Here is a 25255-nt window from a genome sequence, read left to right as displayed (position 1 = left end):
GTACTGCATTCTATCAGGACATGAGGTGTTAGGTTTTCTTAACAAAATGAGAGCTATTAAATGGACAAAGTCAAGATGAGTCACTTTCCCTTTCTTATGTTTCCAGAAACATCAACCGGTACAGTGGATGCAACCTCCCAAGCATGTCTTCAGTGGGAAAAGATGCTAAGCAGCCCAGACACATGGACAGACATAGCACTTTCACTGTATCCTAATGCTCCTGCCTTTAAATTCTGAATGTGTCTTGCCTTAACAACATATGGAAAGCTATGTGTAGCATTGGTCATTGCCTGCTCAGACAAGTATGGTATGCCAGTTATTTTAACCCCAAGAAATGTAAACAATGAATGAAAAGAACAAGGGAACAACTTTACTGATCTCTGTGTATGTCAGGAGCTTCACAGCCAGTCAGGCTGTGCATGTGTGAAAGAACCTCAGATCCACAAACACCAGAAGTGTTAACTACAAATTTAGAGTTCACCTATTTCTCTGGGAAACTAGTTGGGTATCTTAGCCTTAGCAGCAGGCATTATTTCCTGGCACAATTCAAGCAATAGCAAGATTAGACTGGGAATTTAATGCTGCTGTTGATGGACTATTTCATGGTTGCATCTCTTTTTGGAAACTCCAAAGGCTAGGACTAAGCAATGCAAGAATGTTTGCTGTAACACCCTTGTTCATTTTCACTGCTGCCTGCTTCTCTTTCTCTCTCATAATCAGCCCAAACCTTTTTCTTTCTCCATATTTCTGTTCTACTTTGACAGTCTCAGCTTTGTTCTCCTAAATCAATCTGGCTATGCCTGTAAATTCAGCAGCACTGTGCACCAATTACTTGAGATGACGCCTATAACTGCAGCCAAAATATGTCAGCATCTGGACAACCTATTCTTTCTGCTTGTCAGCATCAAAGAACAGAACTCCTCCAATGAACGTTTGAGATCAATCTTTGATTTATTGGTATCTGTAATCTACAGAAGTAAAAGAAAACCCCAATGTATGACATTTTATCTATGCATGTAATTAGTTGGGCTAGGGGAAACAAGCACACACATGTATCCTTTTTTGAAAGTTGTTTTTGTAAACCACTTATTTCTTCTTTAACTGGAAAATACCACAAAGAGGGCGTTTTGCTTAGTTCCATAGACAGTGGTACCTTGGTTTAAGAACAGCCGTGTTTACAAACTATTCGGTTTACGAATTCCGCAAAACCGGTAGTGTCCTGGTTTGCAAACTTTACTTCGGTCCAAGAACGGAAGTCGAACGGTAGAAAGGCACCGGTGGCAGGAGGCCTCATTAGGGAAAGCGCACCTCAGTTTAGGAACGGATTAAGTTCATAAACCAAGGTACCACTGTATAACTGCCCAGTACTATTAAGCCAATTAATGTAGTATTATCTACCCTAACAGGCATCTGCTCCCTAGTGTCTAAGGAAATCTAAGGGTCTTTTAACCAGATATGCAAGGGACTTAATTTATTGTGATAAAATGGAGGGTGGGGGAAACAGGATATGTCAATTATAAAATAAATTAATACTACAACCACTACAATGATTTCTGTTCTTCCTTTGTTTCATTTGTTCCAAGTGACATCCAGTGAAGCAAGTCTGCTTACACAAGAAGCATCTACAATGGAGCTTCTGATTTCTCTTCTCCCACCTCCAGTTCTCTGCATGCGCCCCATCTGGTCCACAGAGTCTGAGCCTCTGGAGCCTATTATGGGGATATGTGGAAGACGACCCATTGCACACGTGGGCATTAACTTACTCTATAGAAGGAAGTTGAGATCCAATGTAGTGTGACTAGATGAGCTATTTTATTTACCAATGCCATCCATTAATTTTTCAAATATCTTTGATGGCAGGAATAGAAAGTATTGGGGGGGGAGGGCGGGAAATCACACAGAACTTCAAACACATGATGCCTTGCAGATTTTTTTTTTATTTGTTGGTGAATTACACAAACAAATCCCACAACACTGTTATCAGGAGACAACGGTTAAAACGTCTTTGAGTACAAAGCAGCATAGGGAGTTACATGTTGAACAGAGCTAACAATGTATTGTTCACTTGACATTCTAGCAGATTTCCAAAGCCTGAGGTGGGATTGTTTCATGGGTGGAAGTTAACATGGACACAGTGGTAGAAGAAATCCATAGAAATTCTCTTTAATAGAGAAAATAAGCTGACAAAGTCCCTTCATGGTTGGAGTCTGAAACTATATCATTTTTAAAAAATTAGAAAATTTGTTAGAAAAAAAATAGGTACAGTGAAATTGTATATACTGAATCACAGCCATGTTATCACAATTTGTTTTAAAGTAAAAAAAAAAATCATCTTTACAAATGTTTTCTAGATCAAAATAGTTTCCTACACTGCCTTGACTTCAGAGACTAGAAATTATTGTCTATTTTTTACATTATTCTTTTCATATTAAGTCTGAAAGTAGTAACAAAATATACAAAGCAAAAAACTTTTATCCTCCCTTTTCAAACTAGAATTATATCTGTCACTTGCATCTTTAACATAGGTATATATAAATACTACACTACAGCTGATTGGTTAAGCTGGAGTACCACACTTCAATAACATTGAAGGCCAACAATATCCCTGCCTATCTGTTATGTAAGAAGAGCATCCAATTGTGCCTGTAATGCATAGCTTCTGAATGATCACTGTGGGAACTTCTCCAATACAACAGTGCAATTAATAAGCTTCCTCAGACTTACTACTTGTCACCACTGTAGAAATGTCAACAGTGTAAGAGGGGGAAAGAGATGGACGCCATGAAGATCTTTACAACCCTGAATTGTCTGTGCTGCTTAAGAAACAACCTGGTGCAGCAAACTAGTAGGTTGATTCCCCAATCTGGACATACCTACCACACTATGGAAATGGGTGCAGACAAGCAGTGTAACAAGCAGCACAATAGTAACACAGAAAAGAAACAATTCTGACAAGCCTTTTGGCACTAGCATAGGACCAAATTTCACCAAGTCTTGACTGAAAACCTTGTGGTGGCTATCCTTGTATGCTTAAAACTGATGTTGTATTAAGCTAAAATCAGGTAGCATCTGACAGGTGTGAGGGTTTGGGGATTATTTATTTTTTTGGTATGACTGTTCAGTGACCCTTCAGAAAGAAAGGTCAGCATTGAAAACCTGCCTTTCCCAGAGTCTTGCCTTATGCATTTACATAGCTTCAAACTCATCAATTCTTTGCTTGGTGTTGCCTTGTCGGATCTGCCTCAGTGTCTTGTACTTGTCTCGTCCTTGCCGCATATTCTCTGTGTGAATGAGGTCGTTTTGTGTCTTCTTGTTCTCATCTCTGGCCTGGGCTAGTTCATCAGTCAGCGTCTGCAATATTTAAAACACTCAAGTTACACAGACATACAGATACTTAGGGGAGTATGAGGTAGCACACAAGACTATATGAAAATCTTTGCCACGGTGTTTCTTGTAATAGGACAACTAGAAGTGGTACAACAAGAGGAGTGTAGGAAAATAAGAGCCTGGGGGCAATTTAGAAGATTCTGGATTTCTTCCAATCCTAGCCATGCCAGGCTTCCTTAGATAGGCAATTGAGGCCTACAATAACGACCCACAGTTATTAAATGAAATATAAGAATCCTCAGTTCCATATGAGCTTCCTGGTACATTTATTAGCGTCTGCATTTAACAGGTTCAGAATTCAGTACAAGGGCAGTGAAAGAAGCAGATATAAACATCTCTCAGCTCTTTGGAGCAACCAACAAAGGAAGCTGCCTTCTACTGAGTGAGTCCACTCAGTCCATCTAGCTCTGTTTGTCTACACTGGCTGGCAGCAGCTCTCCGACATTCAAGGCAGAAGTCTCTCCCAGTCCTGCATGGAGATGCCAGGGACTGAACATGGCATCTTCTGCAGGACAGCTGCATATGATAGCTTGGGCAACATGGATGCTGCTGAGCACAAACTGGGTGGCTACTGATCCACACAATCAGTTTCATGAAGGGGCTACTGTATGGTTTTAGATGGAAACACTGGGACTGAAGCCCCATTTCGCACAAAAACATCAACCATGAAGAGCAGCAGTCATCTTAGTCATGTGAAACTGATCTAGGTGTATCTTACCTTCAGCTGCTTTTGCACACGCTCATTCTTTTGGGCTTCAGTGATTCTCTTCTCTTCGTTACGATCATCCAAGATCCCTTCACTGGAGAATTCTGCGCTGTAGCCAGAGGACTCGGTTCCTTCGTCCTGAAGGTTGTCATGGACATGGTAGTTCACTGGCTCATACACAGGTGGGGGTGGAGGAGGTGGAGCAGTCATCACCAAGTGCAGCTCCTCTTTTGTTTTTACAAGATCTTCTTGGGCTTCTATAGCCTATTGTAATGGAACCAGAAAGAAAATTTAGACAAAATATTTTTTACTAGGATTCCGGTGGGTACAGAACAAGGAGCACTCTTCTTCTGTGGGGCTTTGCCTGAGGTTGGTCTGGAAGCCACAAGTGGTGCAGTGAGGTAACTCAGTGGAATGCCCCATCACAGACATAATACACTTCTCCTAAAAGAGGTGAATGGCTAGTAATAAGCTAGCAGCCCAAGTACCAGGGCTTTGGTTTTAATTTCGAAAACCCCAAACCAAGGATCAGGATACCTAAAAGAGAGCCTCTCTCTCTGCTGCCCTGTCTGAACATTGTGCTCAGCTGTTGGAGGTTCTCTTAGCTGCATTGTAATCCTGCCAATGGCCGCCATGGGGAAGGCCCCCTCTATGGTGGTAGCCTAGGGAACTACCTCCTTTTGGAGCTCCAGAAAGCACCCATACGGGTCATATTTCAGTGCTCAAAACATTTCAGGGGTTTAATTTCAGGATGAATGGTGTCCTGGGGGCCATTCGTTATAGTAAATTACTGTGATTTTACTATTTTTTTATGTTAACTTGTACACACTGGTTTGAGATGGATTGTAAAAGGCTATTTGTAAACTATTTTATAAATAAAGCAGTTTTACAAATACTTATTGTGTAAACATTTTTATACAAACCACTTTGAGACAAGCACCTCGGAAGCATTATACAAACAAACAATATGGTCTTATCCCACACAATCCCATCATACGCTTCTACGGCTGGAAGAGTAGCAAAAACTACTGTTCGACAGAACTGTGTAGCCCATACTCTCAGATTAATGGCACTGAAAGTTCCAAGGCAGGACTAAAACTGCTAGACCCTTGGAGGCCAAACAGACTGATACGTAGCTCTAAAGAAACTTAGCACTTACCCTGTGCTGCCACTCTTCTACTTCGTTCTCTTTGCGTTTCCTTGCCTCTTCCAGCAGTGCAATCCTGGCTGTGTATTCAGCAAGCTCTGTAGCCTGTTTGACAGAGAGAAAAGCATTTTAACATAATCCGGAGAAGATGGAAGTACTATTGGTCAGTAAGATCTAGAGACGGGGAAGCAACCCATTTTGGATGACGCTGTTCTACTGATGAAAAATCAGGTACAAAATGCCATTGCATTTTAGCTGGAACCAGCTCTAGGGAAGCATGTTATTCCACTCCTGGTTCAATTTAAGATTCTGGTTATGTCCCTAAAGCCTCAAGTGGTTTAGAGCTAGAATACCGAAAGGGTATTTATCTCCAATATGATTCTGCCAGTGCCCTTCAGTTGGACGGAGAGGGACAACCTTAAGTAGAGGGCCACCAACTTGGATGCATTTAAGAAAATAATGCTATGAATGTCTACTAGCTAACAATCTGAGATCATGATTTCCTAATGCCTGCCTGATCCCTAATATCACCGAGATCTTTGGGGTTGTCTTAGGTGCCACCACAATAGCTTAGATGCACAACTCAACTACTAGAAGTTGTGTTTAATGTTATGGGCCCTTTCACCTGAGATTAGACAAGCACCCTTTGTCAGGCATATGACAAAGACTTTCTTATTCCTGCAGACATTTTCAGGTTGCCTTTCAGGTTTCTATTTGGTTTTATGAATTCTTATTTTCCCCTGTATGGTTTATTTTTATGCAAACCCCTAGAAATGCTAATGATTGAGCAGCATATAAATGCCTTAAATAGTAAGAAAATAAAAACAGCAACAATGGCTATGATCAATATGCCTACGCATATCAGTAACTGGGAATCAATCACAGTGGAGGACGACTCAGATTTTGCTTGCTGGCTTCCCATATGCATCTGACTGGCCACTGAGAACAGGATGCTGGATCAGGTGCCCTTTGGCCCGATGCTCCAGCAGGAGTTAACTTACTATTAGGGCCTGCTGCGTATCTCACTAGAGGTAACAAGGAGGGAGATTTCACCACGGTAATGCCCAGATTATGGAATTTGTTTTGTGAGATCACTTTGTCCTGTCTCTTAAACATTGCTTGAATGTCTTCTGGTTATAATGCTTCCCTCTATTACTCTACTTTATACATGCTGCAATTTGCTTTGAGTGGCAAGGAAGGACACAGATTCCATGAAAAACAAATGTCCATACTGTACAGTATCTTGATTTCCCCCTTTCATTCTCAAGACTCACTGCTCAGAAATACAGACTCTCAGCCATGTATTAATTTGTCCTGTATTGTAGGATTTGCTTTACTTTGGTCAGTAACTTTTTCTTGCCCCCCAAACGTAGCATTCAGCCGAACTCGTTTGCTACTGTTTATATAATTGTCAGAGTTTATCTCCCAAGTGCCTTGGATGCATACCAGCTGCTCCTGACTCTTCATCTGGTCGGCTGCTTGCCTCTCCAGTTCTTCCTTGGCTTGCAGAGCAGCTAAGCGCTCGTTCTCTAGACGTTCGGCTTCCTCCTGAGCCCTTCTCCTTTCATCTTCAAGCTCCCTGGCTTTTTGGATTTGGTCTGAGAGCTCTGGAACGGGAGAAAAAAGCCACACAATAAAAAGTTGTGTTTGTGTAAACTCCAGCCTTATAAAGATACTTAGCAAATCTGGTGTCTTCTACCTGCAAATGCAAAGAGGAGCTTGCTTTCTGAAAGCCAAGACAATTCCAAGGTCTTATCAATATGTAAAACATTCTTCTTTGAAGCTTAATAGGTAGAGCTTTGCATTATGCTGCTTACAGGGATGCAGGAAAAGTATGGATTCTAAAGCACTGGATTGTTACAGGATAAAGGGAGGGCAGTGGCATGTTATGCATTTAAATTTCATAATCTTGTTCAGAGATATCAGCTCAGCCAGATCAGGATGTAAAGGAAACTACAGTGCACTGCATCAGATCTCACGGCTGGTCTGCTGAGAAAACATCCGCCAATGCAGGCAGTTTAACATTTTCCCTTTAGGCAAAGAGAAAAGCTTCCTGTCAATTGAACTACCACTACTGGGTGCAGACATTTTAGGAACTTTACAGCCACATATGCCAAATATAGGACATCAGATTGGGTTTTCAATAACATTTTCCTGGGGTTATTATGGCAGACATCTAATCTTGAATAATCTATATAATCGTAAAACAAGATTACAAGGCGCCTACTGTATTTTTTAAATAGTTTGATTAATAGTTGAGGGAGATTTTAGAAGTTGTTTTTATGAAATTGCTTAGCTCAGCCATCTAACAGTAGATAGCAGTAATGCCAGCTGCATTTATGGAGCAATATGCACAATAAATGATTCAAGGACTAAAAGGAAGCTCCTATAAAACCTCCATCTATTAATCTATTCCTGTGCTCTGGTGAAGTAGATGTTATCCTGGTTTGTATATTTCTATCATGAAACCCAATGAAATCTCATGCGACAGCACTGTTAGGATATTATAGTGTGCCAACACACTGCTATGCTGGTTGTCTAAGCAGGGCTCAGAATGTGAGGAAGTGGTGGAACCATGGATTCCGGTTGCCTGTTTAATGAAGGCAAATTGTACCTTTTTCTGCTTTCTGCGTCTTCAGTTCGTACTCCTGCAGTCTCATCATCAGTTCTTCCTTCTCCCTTAGCATCTGCTCTTTCTCCTTCTCAATTGTCTCTCTCTTCTTCTTTTCATTTTCTAGCTGTTGTCTGTAACGGATCAAAAAATAAGTTTGCTTCAAAACAAAGACAGAAGCTTCTTGAAAATATGGCATTCAAGCACTCCTGTGGCTGCATCCAGGGAGACAGCAACAATCAGGTGTCACAAGCTCTCAAATTAAGAAACTAGGAAGAAATTACAAAGTATGGAGCTGTGCCAGACAGAATCAGGGAATTTAGCTGCTCACTAGGCTTTACCCACTGCAGATATGACTTCTGTTAGCTCCATTCTGGGTAGACATCACATTATAGGGATGACTCTATGCATCTTTGAGTTTATTTGGGGGAGCGTGGTAGGCAGCACCAGTGCAACATAGAATATGCTACAGGGTTAATTGCTAAACTGATAATGAGTGTTGTTTATCCAAAGAAGCGTTCATAAAGGATGAAGAATAGAGATTCCAAGAGGATGAGTTCCCTGGTTTGGTTCTGCTTAGTTGCCATATTACTGCATTATAGTGGTTAAGATGGATTAAAATGGCTCTCTGGAGCACCTTGATATGGGATACAAAATGCTGGACGTCACAGTTCTATTGTGATCCAATATTATTTATTTTAATAGTCATTTATTGCATTTATATATGGCCTTTTTGGAAAGGCACCTAAGGCAGTTTGCAAAATAAAGCATACAACAATTTCTTTAAATAGTTATCTATTGCTTTATGTCACCTCTTCTCAGCTAAGTGTGGATGCCTACATCTAGCAAGAAAAACTGAGTTCTCTAGATTTCTACCCTTGCAGTGGTGGCATTTTACCCTCACCACCAATCTCTACCTCTGCCAAGTTTTATTGAAGACAACACATTAGGCCCAGCCACTTTCTCCATTCAAGTGAACCACACCCTTCCCACCACTGTCCACCACCACCAGGGGCACCTTTCTAGCTGCTTCTGGTGCTTCTCTTCACGGGCCTGGGCCTTCATCTGTTGGACCTCAATGGTGTCAGGTTTCCTACGGCGCATGTACAGCTCGTGATTTCCCATGCACAGCTGCAGGATCCTCTTGTTAATTCTTAGACGAGGAGCATAAAACACAAAGTCCTGGCAGAAGGAGGAAGTGGGGAAAGTAAGTAAAAAAACAACATCATCTACTTGGGCTTCCCACAAGCATTCTCATCTTCCCCACTCAGTCAGTCCTTAGTTCTTTGTTATAGAAAACACAGGCAGCAACCTATTACAACAGCTTATGTGTTTTTATTGTATGGGGCCTTGTTCTTTTCCTGAAACTTACACATGGTGTGTCGCTTTAGAATGATGAGCCAAGGCCCAAATATTGAGAAGAGAGAAGAGAACTTAGGGGAAGCAAATGCTTAGCTATCCCAGATACTTAGCTATCCCAGAATCAGAGCGTCTCTGCAAATGCAGAAAGCAGGAACCCGATACTCTGGAGCATATATTCTTTTCCTGTGATTTTGGCAGTTGTGCCAGAGGACAATTATTTGAGGCTCTAAAATTTAATAGACAGATTTTTACACAACCAACTGTTCAGGACCTGCTGGTGGACAGCGATGACCAAATTACTTTAATAGCAGCTGAATTTTTAATTGCTGTCCATGAAGAAAGAATGGGCCATGATAAAGAGACTTAGTGGTTTTTATTGGTAGGTGATGTTGCTATGTTGTATTATATTATCTATGTTCATCGATTTATTTCTTGGAGTTAAGAATAAGACTGGGATAAACTGTGTTTGCTGAGCCCGTATTTTATACAGTCTGTATATGATGCTTGTTAGTTAATGTGTGGTGTGTTATGCCTAATAAAGGATTTTGAATTGAAATGCTGACTAGAGATTTTGATGGTACTATGGAAATGGAATTTAAAGTTAAGAAAAACAGTACAATAAAAGTGTCTATGACTCTGGTTTGTTTGTTTTTAAGTGTGTGAATGAGATGTATACTTTAATCTTCCTATTAATCTGAAGTGATATACTGCACCAATTAATATACTCAGCATGGGATGTAGACTGAAATGAGAGCATTTTGTCAAATAACTGGACAAAACCATTCATGTGGCAGAGGAAACAAATATTCCACTTCTCCAAGCAGTCAGCTTTAAAACAGTGTTGTTGTTGTTGTTGTTGTTAATTAATACTATTACTACTAGTTTGCCTTTCTCCCTGACTGTGTATTTCAAAGCTATGAAAAATGTTTAAACAAAATGGTGTCCCAACACTTTGGAGATAACTTTTATCACATTTATTTTTTGCCAACACTGAGTTTTTATTGAAACAAGTTACTTCACTGCTGTTTCACCAAAGTAAACTTGGCACAAACCTGCAGCTTGCCAGTTCCCCTGAACTGCAGTTACGTTTTCTTGTATGTCAGGACCTCACAGTAATGAGAATTAAAATCCCCCTTTAGCCTAACAGCTTGTGAGGCAATTTAGGCTGAGGTAGATAGTGACTTGGGGCAAGTCATGTTTGTTTAGAGCTGAGCTAAGTATTTGCAGTCCAACTTCCTCAGTCCAATTCCTACACCTCAATGGCTCTTAGTTCCCTAATAATTCCAAGCTTCTATTAACCTAACAGAAGGCATGCCTCAATCATCCAAAGCAGTGTATGTTTCTTTTAAAAGCACAGAGGTCACCATGTCTCCAGTGTTTCTCTGAACTGGATGCCTATACAGCTTCTCAATTCCCACTCCTAATAGGATAAATAGTGCAGCAGTGGTTGAGAGTTCTTTTGTTACCAAGGTTTTCACAGACTACTATGCTCATGAGAAAAGACATTCATTGAGCTTTCATAATGGCTATAAAGACGTGTGCATTTCATTTGAGAGAGTATCCTTTTATGCAGATTACTGTGTATGAAATTGACTTTTAATAGCAGTTCTTTTTAAGTAAAAGGCATGAGAACCCTGGAATAAATTTACAGAGTATATGAAAACTGTGTGTGATCAGGAAATAACGCTTGTTGGATTTCAAGAAGCTCTGTGAAAAAATAGATTGGAATGTCGCTTAAAAGAGAAGATAAAATAAGGATTGTTAAAGTGCAACATAAATTTAGGAAATGTGAGAAGTTGTGATGAATATGAAAATTGTCAGATAGGCTGATGGAAGTCTAAAAGAATGTATAAGTTAAATTGGATGTTTAATTATAAACGGAATGGTTATTGGAAATTTGAATAAAAATTAATTTTTTCAAAAAAAAGAGAACCCTTGAATTTCTGGACCCACTTTCCCAAGATCCATGTGGGTTGTGATCCAGTGCCCTGCACACACAAAGGCTTTTCTTCCTCTACAATTGCCAACAGGAGAACCTTGCTAGTACTCATCGCGTGTCAGAGTCAAAGACTGCGAAGCATTTTGTGAGTTCAATGCCCTTCCCTGGGCTACAACAACCATTTCTGGAATAGCCTCATGAAAAATCTCTTTTTAAAAGTGCATCCCAGTTTGTACAAGACCGGCTATGCCCAAGATTAGGAAATATTTTGTATATAAATTACAACATAATGAACAACTATCTGGCATGGGAAGCTTATGCACACAAGAATAAAGGAGCGTTTCATGAATTCATTGTTGCCAATCAGATTTATCTCATGGAAATAAAGGCTTTCAGTGCAGCAAAGCAGCAAGTCTGGAGGGGAGGCAACTTCACTCACCAAGCCCTCTCACCAATACATTGGAGGGGTATTTAGGGGGAAGGCAAAGGCAATTAGCAAATACAAATTATTTACAGCAAGTGGTCTATGGGGTGAGATATTTAGAAACCTCAGGAGGAAATCTTTCCATCAGATACAGGAAACAGTAATCTGAGTTGTTACTGGGAAGAGTTAATGAGTCATTGCTCCTGTGGTCTCTGAAGTACATACTACAGATTAAGGTCACAAAGAACATTTTGGAGAAAATACTAAAAGGGGGAGGGGACACAACTGAACAGCAATAATTTTCTATTAGGTCAATGTTACTTTTTATGCCACCATTTATTTTCTTAATCCTTTAATAAGCAATTTAATACCTATGAGCTGAAGTACTGGTGGATTGCTGACACATACAATCCACAACTGAGCTATTAGCATAAAAAGTATCAGAGTAAAGATGGAAGTTAATATTCTCGATTTGGCAGGAATACTCCTCATCGGCTATACTTACTGGGGCTTTCTTGTCAATTGGTTTTATGACAAACTTCTTGTCATTGAAAGAGATGTTTCTGATCTCACTCCAAGGGAAGCCAATCTTGGGAGTTAATCTGCAAGCACAAAATTATTAAGGTTTTGTTTTTCAAGAAGATACATTGATTTTATACATAAATTGTCTCGAATATGACAATGCTTAAATATAAAAAGGGTCAGATCTCTACAGCATCGTTACCATCAGATTTGGTCCTATGTAGACAAGCAATTACATAAAACAAACCATTTTTCAATTTCATCTCAGGGCTGGGGCCTGTAGTTCTAAACCTAGGTATTAATTTTTCTTAGATCTGGGGCCCCACAGATATTATGTCACCCTCAGCTGGAGGTCCCTTTCTCCTCCCTTTTTTCTTTTTCTTCTTTTAACTTGGCCAGTGCTGGGCTGGCTAGAAAACAGAAGTTCAGATCTTCAGTCTCTTTCCCTCTTCGTCTCCTTTCCTTGGAATACCTCTGGGGCTCAGGTTAAGACCAAAGACTTTCTTCTCAACAAAGGAATGGAGGGGCTGGTCACCTTTTTATTATTATTATTAAGAAAAGGGATCCTACTGGTGCTTGCTTGGGGGATTGTGTGCAGAATGCCTTTTGTTTTGTTGTGAGTATGCACACTTGTGTGCTGCCTTTCTGGGTGGGGTATATGTATTCCTTTCCCCCTTCGCGGGTGGAGATTTGCCTGTTTCTTGAGAGGTGCTATTGTTTGGGTATTTTGTGGTGGTTGACTTTTGCTTGGTTTTTGTGACTTTTGATTTTTGCCTTTTGGGACAGTTGTGCAGCCATGTGTCCTACTTTAGGGAGGACAGTCTTCTGTTTGAAAGGCTGTCCAGTCCAAATCTGGTGAAAATATAAATAACCATATGAAGGGTGAGCAGCAACAGTCGCTTTGAATTTGCCCATGGAGGTTTCCCACCTGCAGAACGCGCAGGTCACATGGCCAAAGTCTTGTTCCCCGTTAGGGTGAGAGGCAATTATTTCTGAAAGTATATTTATGCAAATTTGCATAGCAACTTTATGTAAATCTGCATCCTCATTTTTTAGTGCTTATTCACTGGTGCTTTAATGCAATACTTTTTCTGGGGTTGTTGTGTGTTCAACCATCCTAAATTTCCTGTCCTTTTGATACAAGCGGATTGAAAATAACCAAAGAAACTATCTTATGGAAGCTTAGTTGCACCTTGCCCATCAATTCATTTCTATACAGGTTTTATTCATGTCAAAAATTCACTTCCAGTTAGTGGCAGATTATCACAATTTCTGCTTTAAAGCAAAGCAAAACTATTAAGACCCACTCAGTATGTTGATACCCATTTACTTTATATATGTGTATTGCACATCTCTTATGATGAAAGGTGTCAAAATGCTCCCTCTGTTCAATCCCATCTCTAGAAGGACAATCTATAAAATTATAACCGTAACACTAAAATTTAATGTATCCCTTCTGTCTGCCACTTTAAAAGACCAACACAATAATTACGTGCAGAAGAACTATAATTTTGTTTTCATTATGAAAAGCAGTGGCACTAATATTTATATGTTAAGCTCTGTTAACCACAGGTGTGGTTCTGCCCTATTCTGCCCTGCAGCTAAGGTGGCCAGATGCAAAAAAAGGAAAGAAAAAAAAGAAAGGGGAAATAAAGAAAGAAGGCTAGGTTCTGACACAGTTGTGTAGAAGAGGAAATTCCAACAGGCATGACAAGCTATGCAAGCTAAACCTGCTGAAATTCCTTTTCTGCACCAGACTTCCCCCAACTTGTTGCCTTCCAAATGTTGTAGTCCAAAATATCTTAAGTGCACCAGGTTGGAGAAGGTTGCTCTAAACAACTAATAAAATGTGCAGGGGCCCCTTCTCTTTTTTCCTACCTGGCCATTCCTACCTACAGCCCTTCACATGCAACCCAGCTCCAATTCATTTAAGCACACAGACATCTAACTTCATAAACAGAGAGGGTGGGATCCAGCCTCTTCATATCATGAAGGTTATGAGTTAATTTTCAGGTGTCCCAGCGCTTACTTTGCTATGCATGTTTGCCCCTCCCCCGATTTTCCTTCAGAGGCAAAGTTTCCTTTCTGAAGCATAGATAGCTTGCAAAACCTGTTTGAATGACTATGGCTACACTAAAACTAGAAGTAGTTTCACTCATGCAATACCTAGAGTGACACTCCTTGTTTTCTGGGTGATGGTGCACCTTAGCATTCCAGAAAAATCTCTCCCCTACTCTACCATCCCAAGACTATTTCATTTAAAATCAACATGAAGACCTATTCTATCCTATTTCCATAAACTGCTTGAACATCTCTAGTTATATGGGCTTATGGTTTACCTTGAACTGAGAGGACAAAGCAAAGTTAGTACTGGCAGAAAGGTATGTTCTTTATTTCAGATTCTTCCAAACTCATATCCTTTAACTCTGCTGCACGTAAATACGACTAGTTTTCTTTTACATTTTGTCCCCATTAAGTTTCTTCTCTTTGCTCCCTGATTACCAGTCTGCTGTTTCCCCACCCTTCTTCCAAAACTAGAGATCTCACAGCTACCTAATGAAAGAGGATCAGCTACAAATTTGTGTATGGCAGAGAACACAACCTAATTTGCTTCCAGTTTGACTCCGACCTAGCCATCTAAGGACAGGTGCGCACAAATGGCTCACGGCTGGAGCCAGCCACTAAGAAAAGTGAGTTAAAGTGCTCTCTCCAACTTGAATATATTGTATATTGGCTCTGAATGGCCCTAGAGTCCTGTCTGCTTCAGGTGTTGGTAGACACATACCAGCGATCAGTTAAGAGATAATGGGCAGGATTCAACTAATGAATGCAATAACTTAATTTGCACAAAGGGGCTTTCTTCCTTCTCCCCACCCCTCAAAATTGGCTCTGGGGGTTCAGGAGGTGAAGGGGGAATCATTCCATCTGACAAGCCAAAATGCTTGCCCTGACAGAATGATTGCCAAAGTGCAATGTTGAATTCCTCCCCATTAATTCTGCTTGTGCACAATGTTTTGATGAAGTTGGATCCAAGTTTCTGCCAGCCCTATCATTAAGATCTGATATATGGCCTACCTTTACACCATATAATGGATTCTTCCGTTTGACCCCTGCCTGCCCTTCTAAAGGGCTAGTATACGAGTTAAGGGGAAAACAGGTCGCAGTTTGGAGATAGTAAAGGCAAGTCACTTTGAGGCCACGTGTTTCCCAGCACCACCGCATTCAGCACACCAAGGTGACTTGCTTTGATAAGGCTGCCATAAAAATACAAAGCACAGATAACGAGAGAATTATCTGGCACTAATGCCTGCTCTTCAACCTCAAAGGAATAATAAAACATCCGCTTACTTGTCGTCCTTCTCATAAATGTTCAGCCCAAGTGCATCTACTCCCAGCCAGAGATCAGTCCCTTTCTTATTCTTGATTTCAAAGTAGTTGATTCCATACATCTCCAGATCCTGGGCAATCTTTAGGTATTCCAGCATGGCATTCTCTCTGGGTGACAAGGAAATCATAAGTAGGAAATGTTAGATGATGTTTCTCTTTTAAGACTGATGCAAAACCTTTGTGCCATTGGGGAAATAAATGCACTCATTGGGGTAACAGGAGGAGACTAACAGAAACACCACCTTACTACAAAACGATTACAATATTACTTATTTCTTGTCTAACATGAGACCTGTTAGTTGTACCCGGGTTACAGCAGAGGCCCAACTGGCCTTAACTAGAAGTTGGACATTTAGTATTGCTGATGCCATCCTGTGGAACACTCTTCCAGCCGTGATGGGCTGCCATCCTTCCCTTTGGATTTCCAGGCATCCCTTGAAGACATCTTTATGCCAACAGGCCTTCACAACTTTTTAACTAGCCACTCACCACAATTATTTTTTCTATTGCTTTTAATGGCTTTTTTATTTTTTATGATATATTATGATATGGTACAATAGAAATACTTCCATAAATAAATTTCCAGCTTTGCTAATACTCTAAAACTTTTGCCTATAAGCTTGTTACACTGAACAGATACAAACTACCTGTACACAGGTGCAAGTGTTTGGGTGGAGGAGTGTGCAATTGTTGATTTGTACAACTCATCTCTATTGTATGCACAGGTACATAGACACTACACTCGTTGAACACTACACGTGTTTGCTTACACACTCACTGAATGCAGCCCCACCTGTGTACTTTCAAGAGGATTTCAAAAATTCCAGTCTATCATGTTGTGCTTCACCCACACATTGTGCCCAGCACGGGAATTTCTACATATATCAACGGACAATTATGTATCAGGAATGTAGAGAAGATGATGGGCCAGAGCAGGATATATGTAAAGAACCTGTTGCAAGTTCTTTTCTACAGAGTTACCTTTCATTTAAGAACTGGTGAGGAATGGGAATGCAAAATGTGGGCTTAAGAAAACAGACAGACCCCCTCAGTGCCATAACTCACTTGAGCATTCCACCATGTTCGGCATGCCAGACCTGGATCCGTTCTTCCCACTGTTCTCTAGAGAGTTTATGTTGGTCCATTACTCTAAATATACAAAAAAAAAAAAAACAAAAAAAAAAGCCATGAGGTGAGAAAGTTGTAAGCTCTAGTTTAAACTTGTGTATGTCTAAGTTTTAAAGAATGGGCTTAAAATTCCCCAGAGAAGCCCTGTCCCTAAGTTTTCCATGAGACGTTCTCACCTTTGGGGAATGAGGCGTTCAGAACTGAGGTATCCAGGCTTGTGCAGTTCTTTATTGTAGTCTCCATATTTGGCTTGCACAGCGTAAGACCCAAGGAGGACTGCAGTTTCAGGTGGGCAATAGATTTCATCACTAAGGATTCCTTCTTTCACCTGCAGGAAGAACAGCTTCTGTGTGATGTCCTGGATCAGCTCCTCAGATACATCTTCAGGATAGAACTTGGCACGGAATTTGAACTGCAGAGGGTTCTCTTTCCTGACCTCTTGAGCAGAGACCTGAAATGGAGCGGGGGCAAGGAGGGAGCAGCAGCAAAGCATGAGCAGCATGTCAAAACACAATTGAATGTTAGCAATTTCTTGTTGACTATTAACATTTCTGAACACATTATTCAAAGCTAAGTCTTTTGGTTGTCAGCCTTAGAGTTGCATAGAAACTCTAAATAGCCCCTTGTGTGAGAGGAAAAACTTCTGCTTGCACACCAGGACTCCTCCCCTTACTCCACACCCCTCCTAAATTTGTTCTGTGGTTTCCCCTATCCCTTTGGAGTATAACTGAGGATGGCATGGGGTGACGGTGGTGGTGGAGTCCAGTTGCACAAGCAGGTGTTATTCTACTCACACAATTATTCAGTTGAACACTGTCCTTAGCACTGTGACCATAAGGCTTCCCACTTGCCAAGAGGCGATTTTGCTCTTCACATCCTACTTTGTACTCCATTCTTTGGTGCTACTTTTGATCGGGGCTGTTCATTTATTTAAGTCAAAGGGCAGCCTCATAGTAACTACCTGGATGCAACGATGTATGTTTTGCCTTTTCTTAAGCAGCTTTGAGATGCATGGTGAAAAAACGGAGCATAATTTATTAAATAAATAGATGCTTAGATGTGTGATGAAGTAATGAGTGCATGCTTTCAGCCACTTTGCTCATTATACAATGCCAGACCAAATTACTAGTGCATCAGCATTCCTAAGGTATATCAATATTATGTACAGCTCATGCTGAATGTTTGCTAGGATGGCAAGAGAAATAAATTATCTCAGACAGAACAGAGCTGCAGTACAATGCTATTGTATTTTTCACCAAAGCATCAGCCGTAACAGCAACTGTAGGCTGGAAAAGAGAAAGCTATGACAACACAGGCACACACACGGCTTGTTTTATTTAAAAATCCTGAAGGCTTTAGAACAAGGAATAGGTCTATACTAGTCTCCACATGGTAATTCACTAATCTGCGAGAACAATTTATTCTAGGCAATTTGGCAACTACTCCTGCAGAGATTAAGCAATGTATACCGAGAAGTTCCGCTAATTGAAATAAACACAATAGACAGCTATTTGGAGTAGGCAACAGACAAGCTGAGACTAGACTATGTACAAACAGACAGTATTCAGAAATTAAGCAAGAACTCTTGTTTGCCAGGCCGTTAGTCACCAGAGGACTGAATACTGCATCTCTTTTTTCTTAAATGGAGTTTCCCATACTAAGCATTTTAACCTATGGAAGTCACCACAGCAATTGCTGGGCTTACTGGATTGAACTCCCGATGTAGATGGCTCCCTAGTATCTGCCAGGCCCAACCAAATGTCTCATTGTACTGTAAGTCCCATTGCAGACTAATATTGACCAAGTTCACACTCTCAATATTATCTGTGTGCCCTTCTTGTATAATAAAGTAATGCAGAGATGCAGCTAAGGCGGCTAGTGCACAGCTGTGCCTGTATTTTCCATTTCAGTTCATTTCATTTACCTTTTTGTCAAGCTTCAGCCAGGTTGGGAATCCTTTGTTATCCACATACTGAAGACCAAAGTACCAGACTTCGCGTAAGCCTATCGTCTTGACCACCTAAAAGATGAGAAGGGAGGCCAGAAGAGTTGAAATAAAAAGGTCAAACACCTCTGTTTTCTAAGACTCCTGCCATAGCATGTAAGCCTGAATATGTGGACTGCCAACTCCAACCTCTGAAAAAGATGCAAATTTCAAGACCCTCTAAAAGCCAGCTTTGCCAGGACTACTTGATCCCATGGAATTTGATCCCATTCAATACAGGAAAGAAACAAAAGGCTGAGAGAAGAACGTGGCAAATGCTTGGTAAGGTTTTTTTCCGTGTAAAAATGCTGGTTTGAAAGGCTGAACAAAGGACATGCTGATCAGTTGCCTGCTGCCTCATATTATCAGAGGTCAGATTAATCAGTGGGCAAAACAGACAATGAAACCGATAGGTATTTATAGCTCTTTCTTTTTTTAAAGCACTCCAAAATTTAAGAGCTGCTTGGTGCAGTCTCATCACTAATAGCATAACTAGCTATCATCAGTAATAGCATAACTAGATGCCTCTCTTAAGAAGAGTCTCAGGGTTCAAAAAGACCCAGATAGAGAAAGAAGGCTCAGCTAGGAGGAGCTGTATCTCTGAAATGTGATCCTCCCTTAATAAAAACTGTAAAGCTGCTTGAAAGCTGTAAAAGCTTCCTGTAATTAATTCTGATATTGGAATTTAAACAAGATGAGCAGCCAAGTGTAACAACTATTAGCTCATGCAAAACTGTAATTGCTCTCCCGTCAAAAGCAATCACATAAGATTTTTTTAAAAAAAGAAAACTACAATACTACAAATTTTCAAAAACGAATGAATTAGCAGCATCTGCTTTGTGGGGTGGAAGATGCTTTAAGGTGTCAAAGACTTCCCCATTAATAGTTTTCTATACCACACACATATTTTTTATAAATATATATTTTCAGGGTGATTTTCAATAATAAAATAGTAACAGTGATTAAAAGTAGCATAAAGCTAGCCATGTGTTAAAATGACATTCCTTCTGCAGTGATTTCCTCTTACTGTGATCTACTAGTTGCCCTGATAGCCAATTGACATATTTATGCCATTTGCCTTTAATTAACACTCTGTGGGGATTGTCTCCTTCAGCTGCATTAGATTATTAGTGACAGATAATCTAACAGATTAAATCAATGACAGGTAATGGGAGACAAAATGGAAATCAAGGAAGAGCTTACAAAAAGATAAAAGAAAGATGCCCTATTTAAAGACAAGACCAACTCTCAAGACTATGCTTTTACTGTCTGGAAATGCATCAGAGAGAATGAATTGTTTTGACATTTTGGAATTAAGTAAAATTTCCAGCCTCATGTAACCTCAGTTTGCTTACTGAAATAGTTGAAATGAAAATACTATTTTAAACCAAGTGTCAAAACAAAATAAAATGCCTCACTCCCAAAAATATGCCCAAGAATTAGGTGAAGTAACACAAATTTTTTGCACCAATGTTTAATTACAATTCTATCACATAATTCTCTTAGCATTCCATATTCCACCTGGAAAAGTTTCAAATCTTTACTACGTGCTATGGAAAATCTTGAGATTAAGAGTACAGAACACATAGTGGGAGAGGAATGCCACTCAGATTTGCAAAGTATAGTGCAGTTTTGTTGCTTCACAACTCTGATACTCAAAACATATTTTAAAGGAAGCAAAAAATGGAATTTGCTCAAAATATTTCTGGCAAGGAAATAAAGGGTGGCAATGTGAATCCATTTCAATACAATCTTCAAAGCCAGTAAAAAGCACTGAATGTAGGAGAAAACACACACTCAGTGCCAGAGATAAAATGAACATTTGGAATTATATATTCTAGACGAGTCTCATGCATTCAGAACTAGTTTTGCAACCAAGGGAAACTGCAGTATTTAGCCTCAGTAATGTACCAATCTAAGTTAATTTATGTTCTGCAGGGCTTTGTTTAAATCTATTCTCCAGTACAGTTTGAGCATAATTAGTGAGACTTTCTGGACCATGGGTTGTCTGGCTCTTTCCAGATCTGATAAATTATTTAATGAACACTATAATTGCTTTAAACACACTGGATGAACCGACAGCATAAACTTCGTTATGAATATAGATCAAAGGGGCAAACACTTGTAGGACAACTTCCTCAGAGATCTGCCCCCTTTAGGGCAGTGGTACTTAATCTTTTTTCCATTTATTACACTTTGTTTGGGAATTGAGGCCTGTTCATATATCTTCATCCTCCCTCTGCTGCTTCCAACATCTTTAGGGGGGCGGGCAAGGTTTCCAGGCTTATTGATGTTGCTAACAGCAGAAACAGACTGATACTACCCAAATCCTGAAAATACCTACGTAAGGCACAGTGATGGTATGGAAGGAAAAAGCCAAGAAAGAGACCCTTTTATGGAGGGAAAGCGACTATGATCTGGTTGTACATATTGGCAAATGAGAGGAGATGTTGCATCATTTCTACAGAGAAGTCTTGTCAGGCCTCCACAGACTCTGTTCTAGAATACCTTATTTTTAAATGCAGGGACAGGGTTGTGTGGGTACAGGGCTGCAGTTGGGTCACTGGCAAGGCCTTAGGACATTTCCCTTATTAAAACACTGGGGCTTTGTTTGTTGGTTGGTTTGTTTAGAAAAGAGACAACTATGTGGGTGGGGAAGCATGAGGTAGAAAATCTCTCTCTCTCTCTCTCTCTCTCTCTCTCTCTCTCTCTCTCTCTCACTCTCTCTCTCTCTCTCTCTCTCTCTCACACACACACACACACACACAGAAATCCAAAGGCACTGATTCCCAGTAGGTTCAGGTCAGACAAAATAAAGTTTATTTCTCCCATCCAAAACCTAACATGGAATTAATTACCACACTAGATAAGGCAATTCATGATAGTTTAGTTTTAAATAAACTAGCTGTTAAAAGGAATCTCGGTTGTATGGAAGCAAGTTACATCCAAATGTCAGGTCCGGAGGTGAGGACGCTCAATGTGACACATGCTCTACATCCCTGGGAGGCAGAATGTGGGAACTGATGAACCTTCCTCTGACCCAGGAGGGTTATTCCACTATCGATCTGCCATTCCTGTAAACAATTCTGCCTCGCACTTCTCGGCATTAAGCAGGCTGCTGGCACTACCTGGTCAGCTTCCTAGCTAGACAGAGAGAAATGGTGGCACTGACAGCCTCCAACGTTATTTCCCTCATAAAATGCACAGAACTGACACCCCACAACATGCTGCCTTTCCTTTCTACATAAGGAAAACTTGCTAAATTCTCAAATCCTATATTGTTACATAAACCTTGTGAAAGAGTTAAATCGCTGGCAGGAAAGTGACTGCTAACCTCTCATATTTGTTATTTATTAACAAAACTCTCTCTCCCTATTCACAACTTCAAAAAATAGTTAAAACTTTACTGTAGTTAATATACAGCTATGGATGGTGCAATATTGCTTTCCCTCCTTGGTTGTAAAAAATAAAATAAAATAGGAATTTGCAAGATATATTAAGAGGAAAACTGGATTTTATTCTTTGTAGCGCTGTACAATTTTCTCTGACTTCACAATAATAGAAATATACAGACCCTCTGCTGTACTACACAGTTCATTATAGTCTCTAACCCAAAGGCCCACATGTGCATAGGTCAAATGCCTTGCAGTCATTGCCTCTCTGCCTGAGGATATCAAAATAAATGGCAAACTGGATGCAGGTGGAATATTACCCACACCTGTATTCAATCACGGTAATAAGGTGAATGGGCTATCTATCATATCTATGAATGTTTACACTCTATTGATCATTCCCAATTGTCTTTCATTTTTCTTACAACAGCCACCAATAACAGACAAATCCCTTAGAGACACAGCGTATCTTATAAACCTTAAGGAACTAGTAAGGCAGAATAGCATAGCTTTCCTGTTGCAAATTCTGTGGTGACCTTTACTAAGCAGAAATGACAAAGTGGAAGCCCATTTCCAAAGTATACAGATTGACCATATTAAAGCCTTTCCAATATTCTTTGGGATATGCTCCATTAAGTCATTACCACATCCCCTTTAATACAGGGTATTTTCTTCTCCCCATTTGGTAATCCCACAGCAGTGACAGGTGCTGAGCAGTTTAAGTATGATTAATACACACTTCTACAATTACTCATGTTGATTCAATATAACAGAACCTGTACTTGAACCCTAGAAATAATTTATTAGCAGCCAATTAATCTAAAAACATTTATTAACTGAGTACTGTTACATTACAAAGTTGTGTGTGTGTGTGTGTGTGTGTGTGTGTAGCAAATAAACAATCTTGACACAATATTTTCCTACCCATTTTGGAAGTGAATGGCTTTCCCCTCACACCTGAGCAATATAGCTTCAATGAAGACTACAGATTTCTTTTTTCTAAATCACAGCAAGGTCACAGAATACATAGTACTTTTTGCTATATTCCTTTACGGATTAAATTTTGATCTAACAACTTTACTTGACAGACCCAGAGTGCTGGTGTTTTCTCCCTTTTCTTTATGTCCAGAAGAGTAGGTGGAAAACCCCTTTACCTCTCCTTAAGGATTTCAGGCACATGCAAACTTAAGATTTTTAAAGGAACACCAGCTTTCTATTGCTGATTTGTACAGAGGCAGATCTGCAACATGCCACCCAGTGAATGGTTCCTTGAGCAAAGGAGAAAGTCTCAGGTGATCCACCCTCCCTGCAGAAAACTTCCATGAAAACTTACACACTATATACTGACCTGGTCAAACAGCTGTTTGCCTGTTGTGTTAGGCTGGATGGCAAACTCCAGTTCTGCATCCATAGTGGTAACTCGAACATTGACCTAGAAGAGAAATTAAAGTAATGGATATGAAAACAGAGCCAGTGTGCACTGTAATTTGTATAACAGATTTTAGAACTGTGGTTCAGGATTTGAAGTGTATACAAGATGCTATGTGCTAGTAAACAATTTTGAAAAATAAAATCACCATAGTGTTTAAGCGCATAAGTGCTACAAACATTTCAAGATGCTGGTCTATCAAGGTAATTTGCCAGACATTATCCTGAGTGTTCTACTTGCTTTGCAGCTCCTGGCTTTGATTGAGCTTTTTAGTTTAAGTAAAATGACATTTTAGTGTTCATTCTTCCAGTGCATAGTGTTATGCTAAGCCAGGGCTACGATTAGTATGAAGCCTGACATCTTAATTAACATCCCTTTAGAATTAGGGCAAGGAATTGACCACATTAAGGGAAGGCTTTTAAATTACAACACAGGTCTCCCTGTTATATTAAGAGTTGGAGTTATTCTGGGTTTTTAAAGAGGTAAAAGCATGCTAATTATTCTCCCTATACGGTTATGTTGCCTCTTTTAAAAGAGCATGGTTGAAGCAGAAAATGAGCAGAGAGCGGTTTGCGGACATAGCGTGATGACAACTGACATTTCTGTATAGCTAATGTTGTTCATGAGAAACCTATGTTTCTGCAATCCAAGATAAGAAGACCCCAGTGGGTCAGAAGTTAATATGATCACTACTGTATCAGGTCAAAGCCCACTTAGTCAAGAATTCTGTTTTCCATAATGGCCAACCTAATGTTTCAACACAGAACTCACAAAGAGGGTATAAAGGTAAAGGCCACCTCTTGTTTGTACCTAGTATTTGGATCTTAGAGGTATAGTATATCTGAACATGAATACTCCATTTAGAGATGGTGGCCAACTTCCATTCCTAAACTTGCTCTCTATAAATGTTCTAATCCGCTGTTAGTGGCTGCTAGACAATATGGCACAATGGGTTAATCAAGCATTTGTCCTGTTCTATATCTCTGTAGATTAACACTAGGAAATAAATCATACTGGTTTTTCATTACTCTCAAGCATCAGAAAGTTGTGGTCAGAACTCTTATTCTGAGCATTCTAAATTAAAAAGAAGGTATTATAGGAATACATGCAAATTATGCATTCTCAATATCTAATCTTTAGTGTGATAAACCAAGAGTGAAGAAGTGTTAAAGAATGTTTGGGTTTTTCTAATCCTCATTCCAAGCACACACCCACTTCCCCACAATTTAACAAAGGCTATTTTTAAGCAATATGGTCTCTCTCTGTGTGTATCCCAGGATATCCATGAAATATAGTGACTGGATTTAACAAATTCCAAAGGCTTTAGCAAACCATTTCTCAATATAAATCTTAAAGGCGTTTCAATTAAGAAAACCTCCTTCCAACCCCCACATAATCAGGTCTGATAAGATTTATTTCTAGCCTCTCCTTAAGGAATGCACATAATCATACTCCTTACAGAGCACAAAAGCTGCAACTCCCTTATATTGTTTACACTTCCTGGAGAAAACCAATAGCCACATAAAGCAAATTTGAATTAAACCACTAAGGAAAGTTCAAAAGACGTATGCATTTCCTTAAGAGTCCGAGTATAGACATCCTCCTTAGCTGAACCTTTTATTCCATCATTTTATGTAACAAAAAAGGCTTTACCTGCTAAACCTGAAATCATACATACAACAGTAATGTTTCCAACCTCGGAAATTAGTTATAAATGCACAGATTAACCCACTACACATACAGACCATCCAAAATGTGCTTTAAAATGGTCAAACTAGATGTTACATTAATATTGTAGTTAGCAACTACTGTTTTGTTTGTAAACAGAACATGTTTT

The 25255-nt window shown here is 39.8% G+C and overlaps 2 protein-coding genes across 4 annotated transcripts in view; one reads left to right on the top strand and one right to left on the bottom strand.

Annotated features, from left to right (window-relative positions):
* SYTL3 (synaptotagmin like 3) overlaps positions 1 to 1028 on the top strand; it is a 35719-nt gene extending 34691 nt beyond the window's left edge. For all 3 annotated transcript variants that reach the window (XM_081905713.1, XM_081905712.1, XM_081905714.1), the window contains one exon: positions 107 to 1028. In XM_081905713.1, the coding sequence (XP_081761839.1) occupies positions 107 to 237 (131 nt within the window). In that variant the 3' untranslated portion in view covers positions 238 to 1028. The remainder of the gene's footprint in view (positions 1 to 106) is intronic.
* Positions 1029 to 1917: 889 nt separating this feature from the next.
* EZR (ezrin) overlaps positions 1918 to 25255 on the bottom strand; it is a 36579-nt gene continuing 13241 nt past the window's right edge. Inside the window, exons 3-14 of the mRNA XM_081905715.1 lie at positions 23338 to 23421; positions 18538 to 18633; positions 16790 to 17064; positions 16551 to 16634; positions 15447 to 15593; positions 12082 to 12178; positions 8870 to 9033; positions 7855 to 7985; positions 6687 to 6847; positions 5253 to 5345; positions 4106 to 4357; positions 1918 to 3351 (exon numbers count right to left, since the gene is read on the bottom strand). Coding sequence (XP_081761841.1) covers positions 3187 to 3351; positions 4106 to 4357; positions 5253 to 5345; positions 6687 to 6847; positions 7855 to 7985; positions 8870 to 9033; positions 12082 to 12178; positions 15447 to 15593; positions 16551 to 16634; positions 16790 to 17064; positions 18538 to 18633; positions 23338 to 23421 — 1749 coding nt within the window. The 3' untranslated portion in view covers positions 1918 to 3186. The remainder of the gene's footprint in view (positions 3352 to 4105; positions 4358 to 5252; positions 5346 to 6686; positions 6848 to 7854; positions 7986 to 8869; positions 9034 to 12081; positions 12179 to 15446; positions 15594 to 16550; positions 16635 to 16789; positions 17065 to 18537; positions 18634 to 23337; positions 23422 to 25255) is intronic.

Source organism: Podarcis melisellensis (genome assembly GCF_964234715.1).
Source record: "Podarcis melisellensis genome assembly, chromosome: 3".
In the NCBI taxonomy this organism is placed as follows: domain Eukaryota; kingdom Metazoa; phylum Chordata; class Lepidosauria; order Squamata; family Lacertidae; genus Podarcis; species Podarcis melisellensis.
The sequence above is the reverse complement of the archived record's forward strand: the minus strand, read 5'-3'. Positions and strand labels throughout refer to the sequence as shown.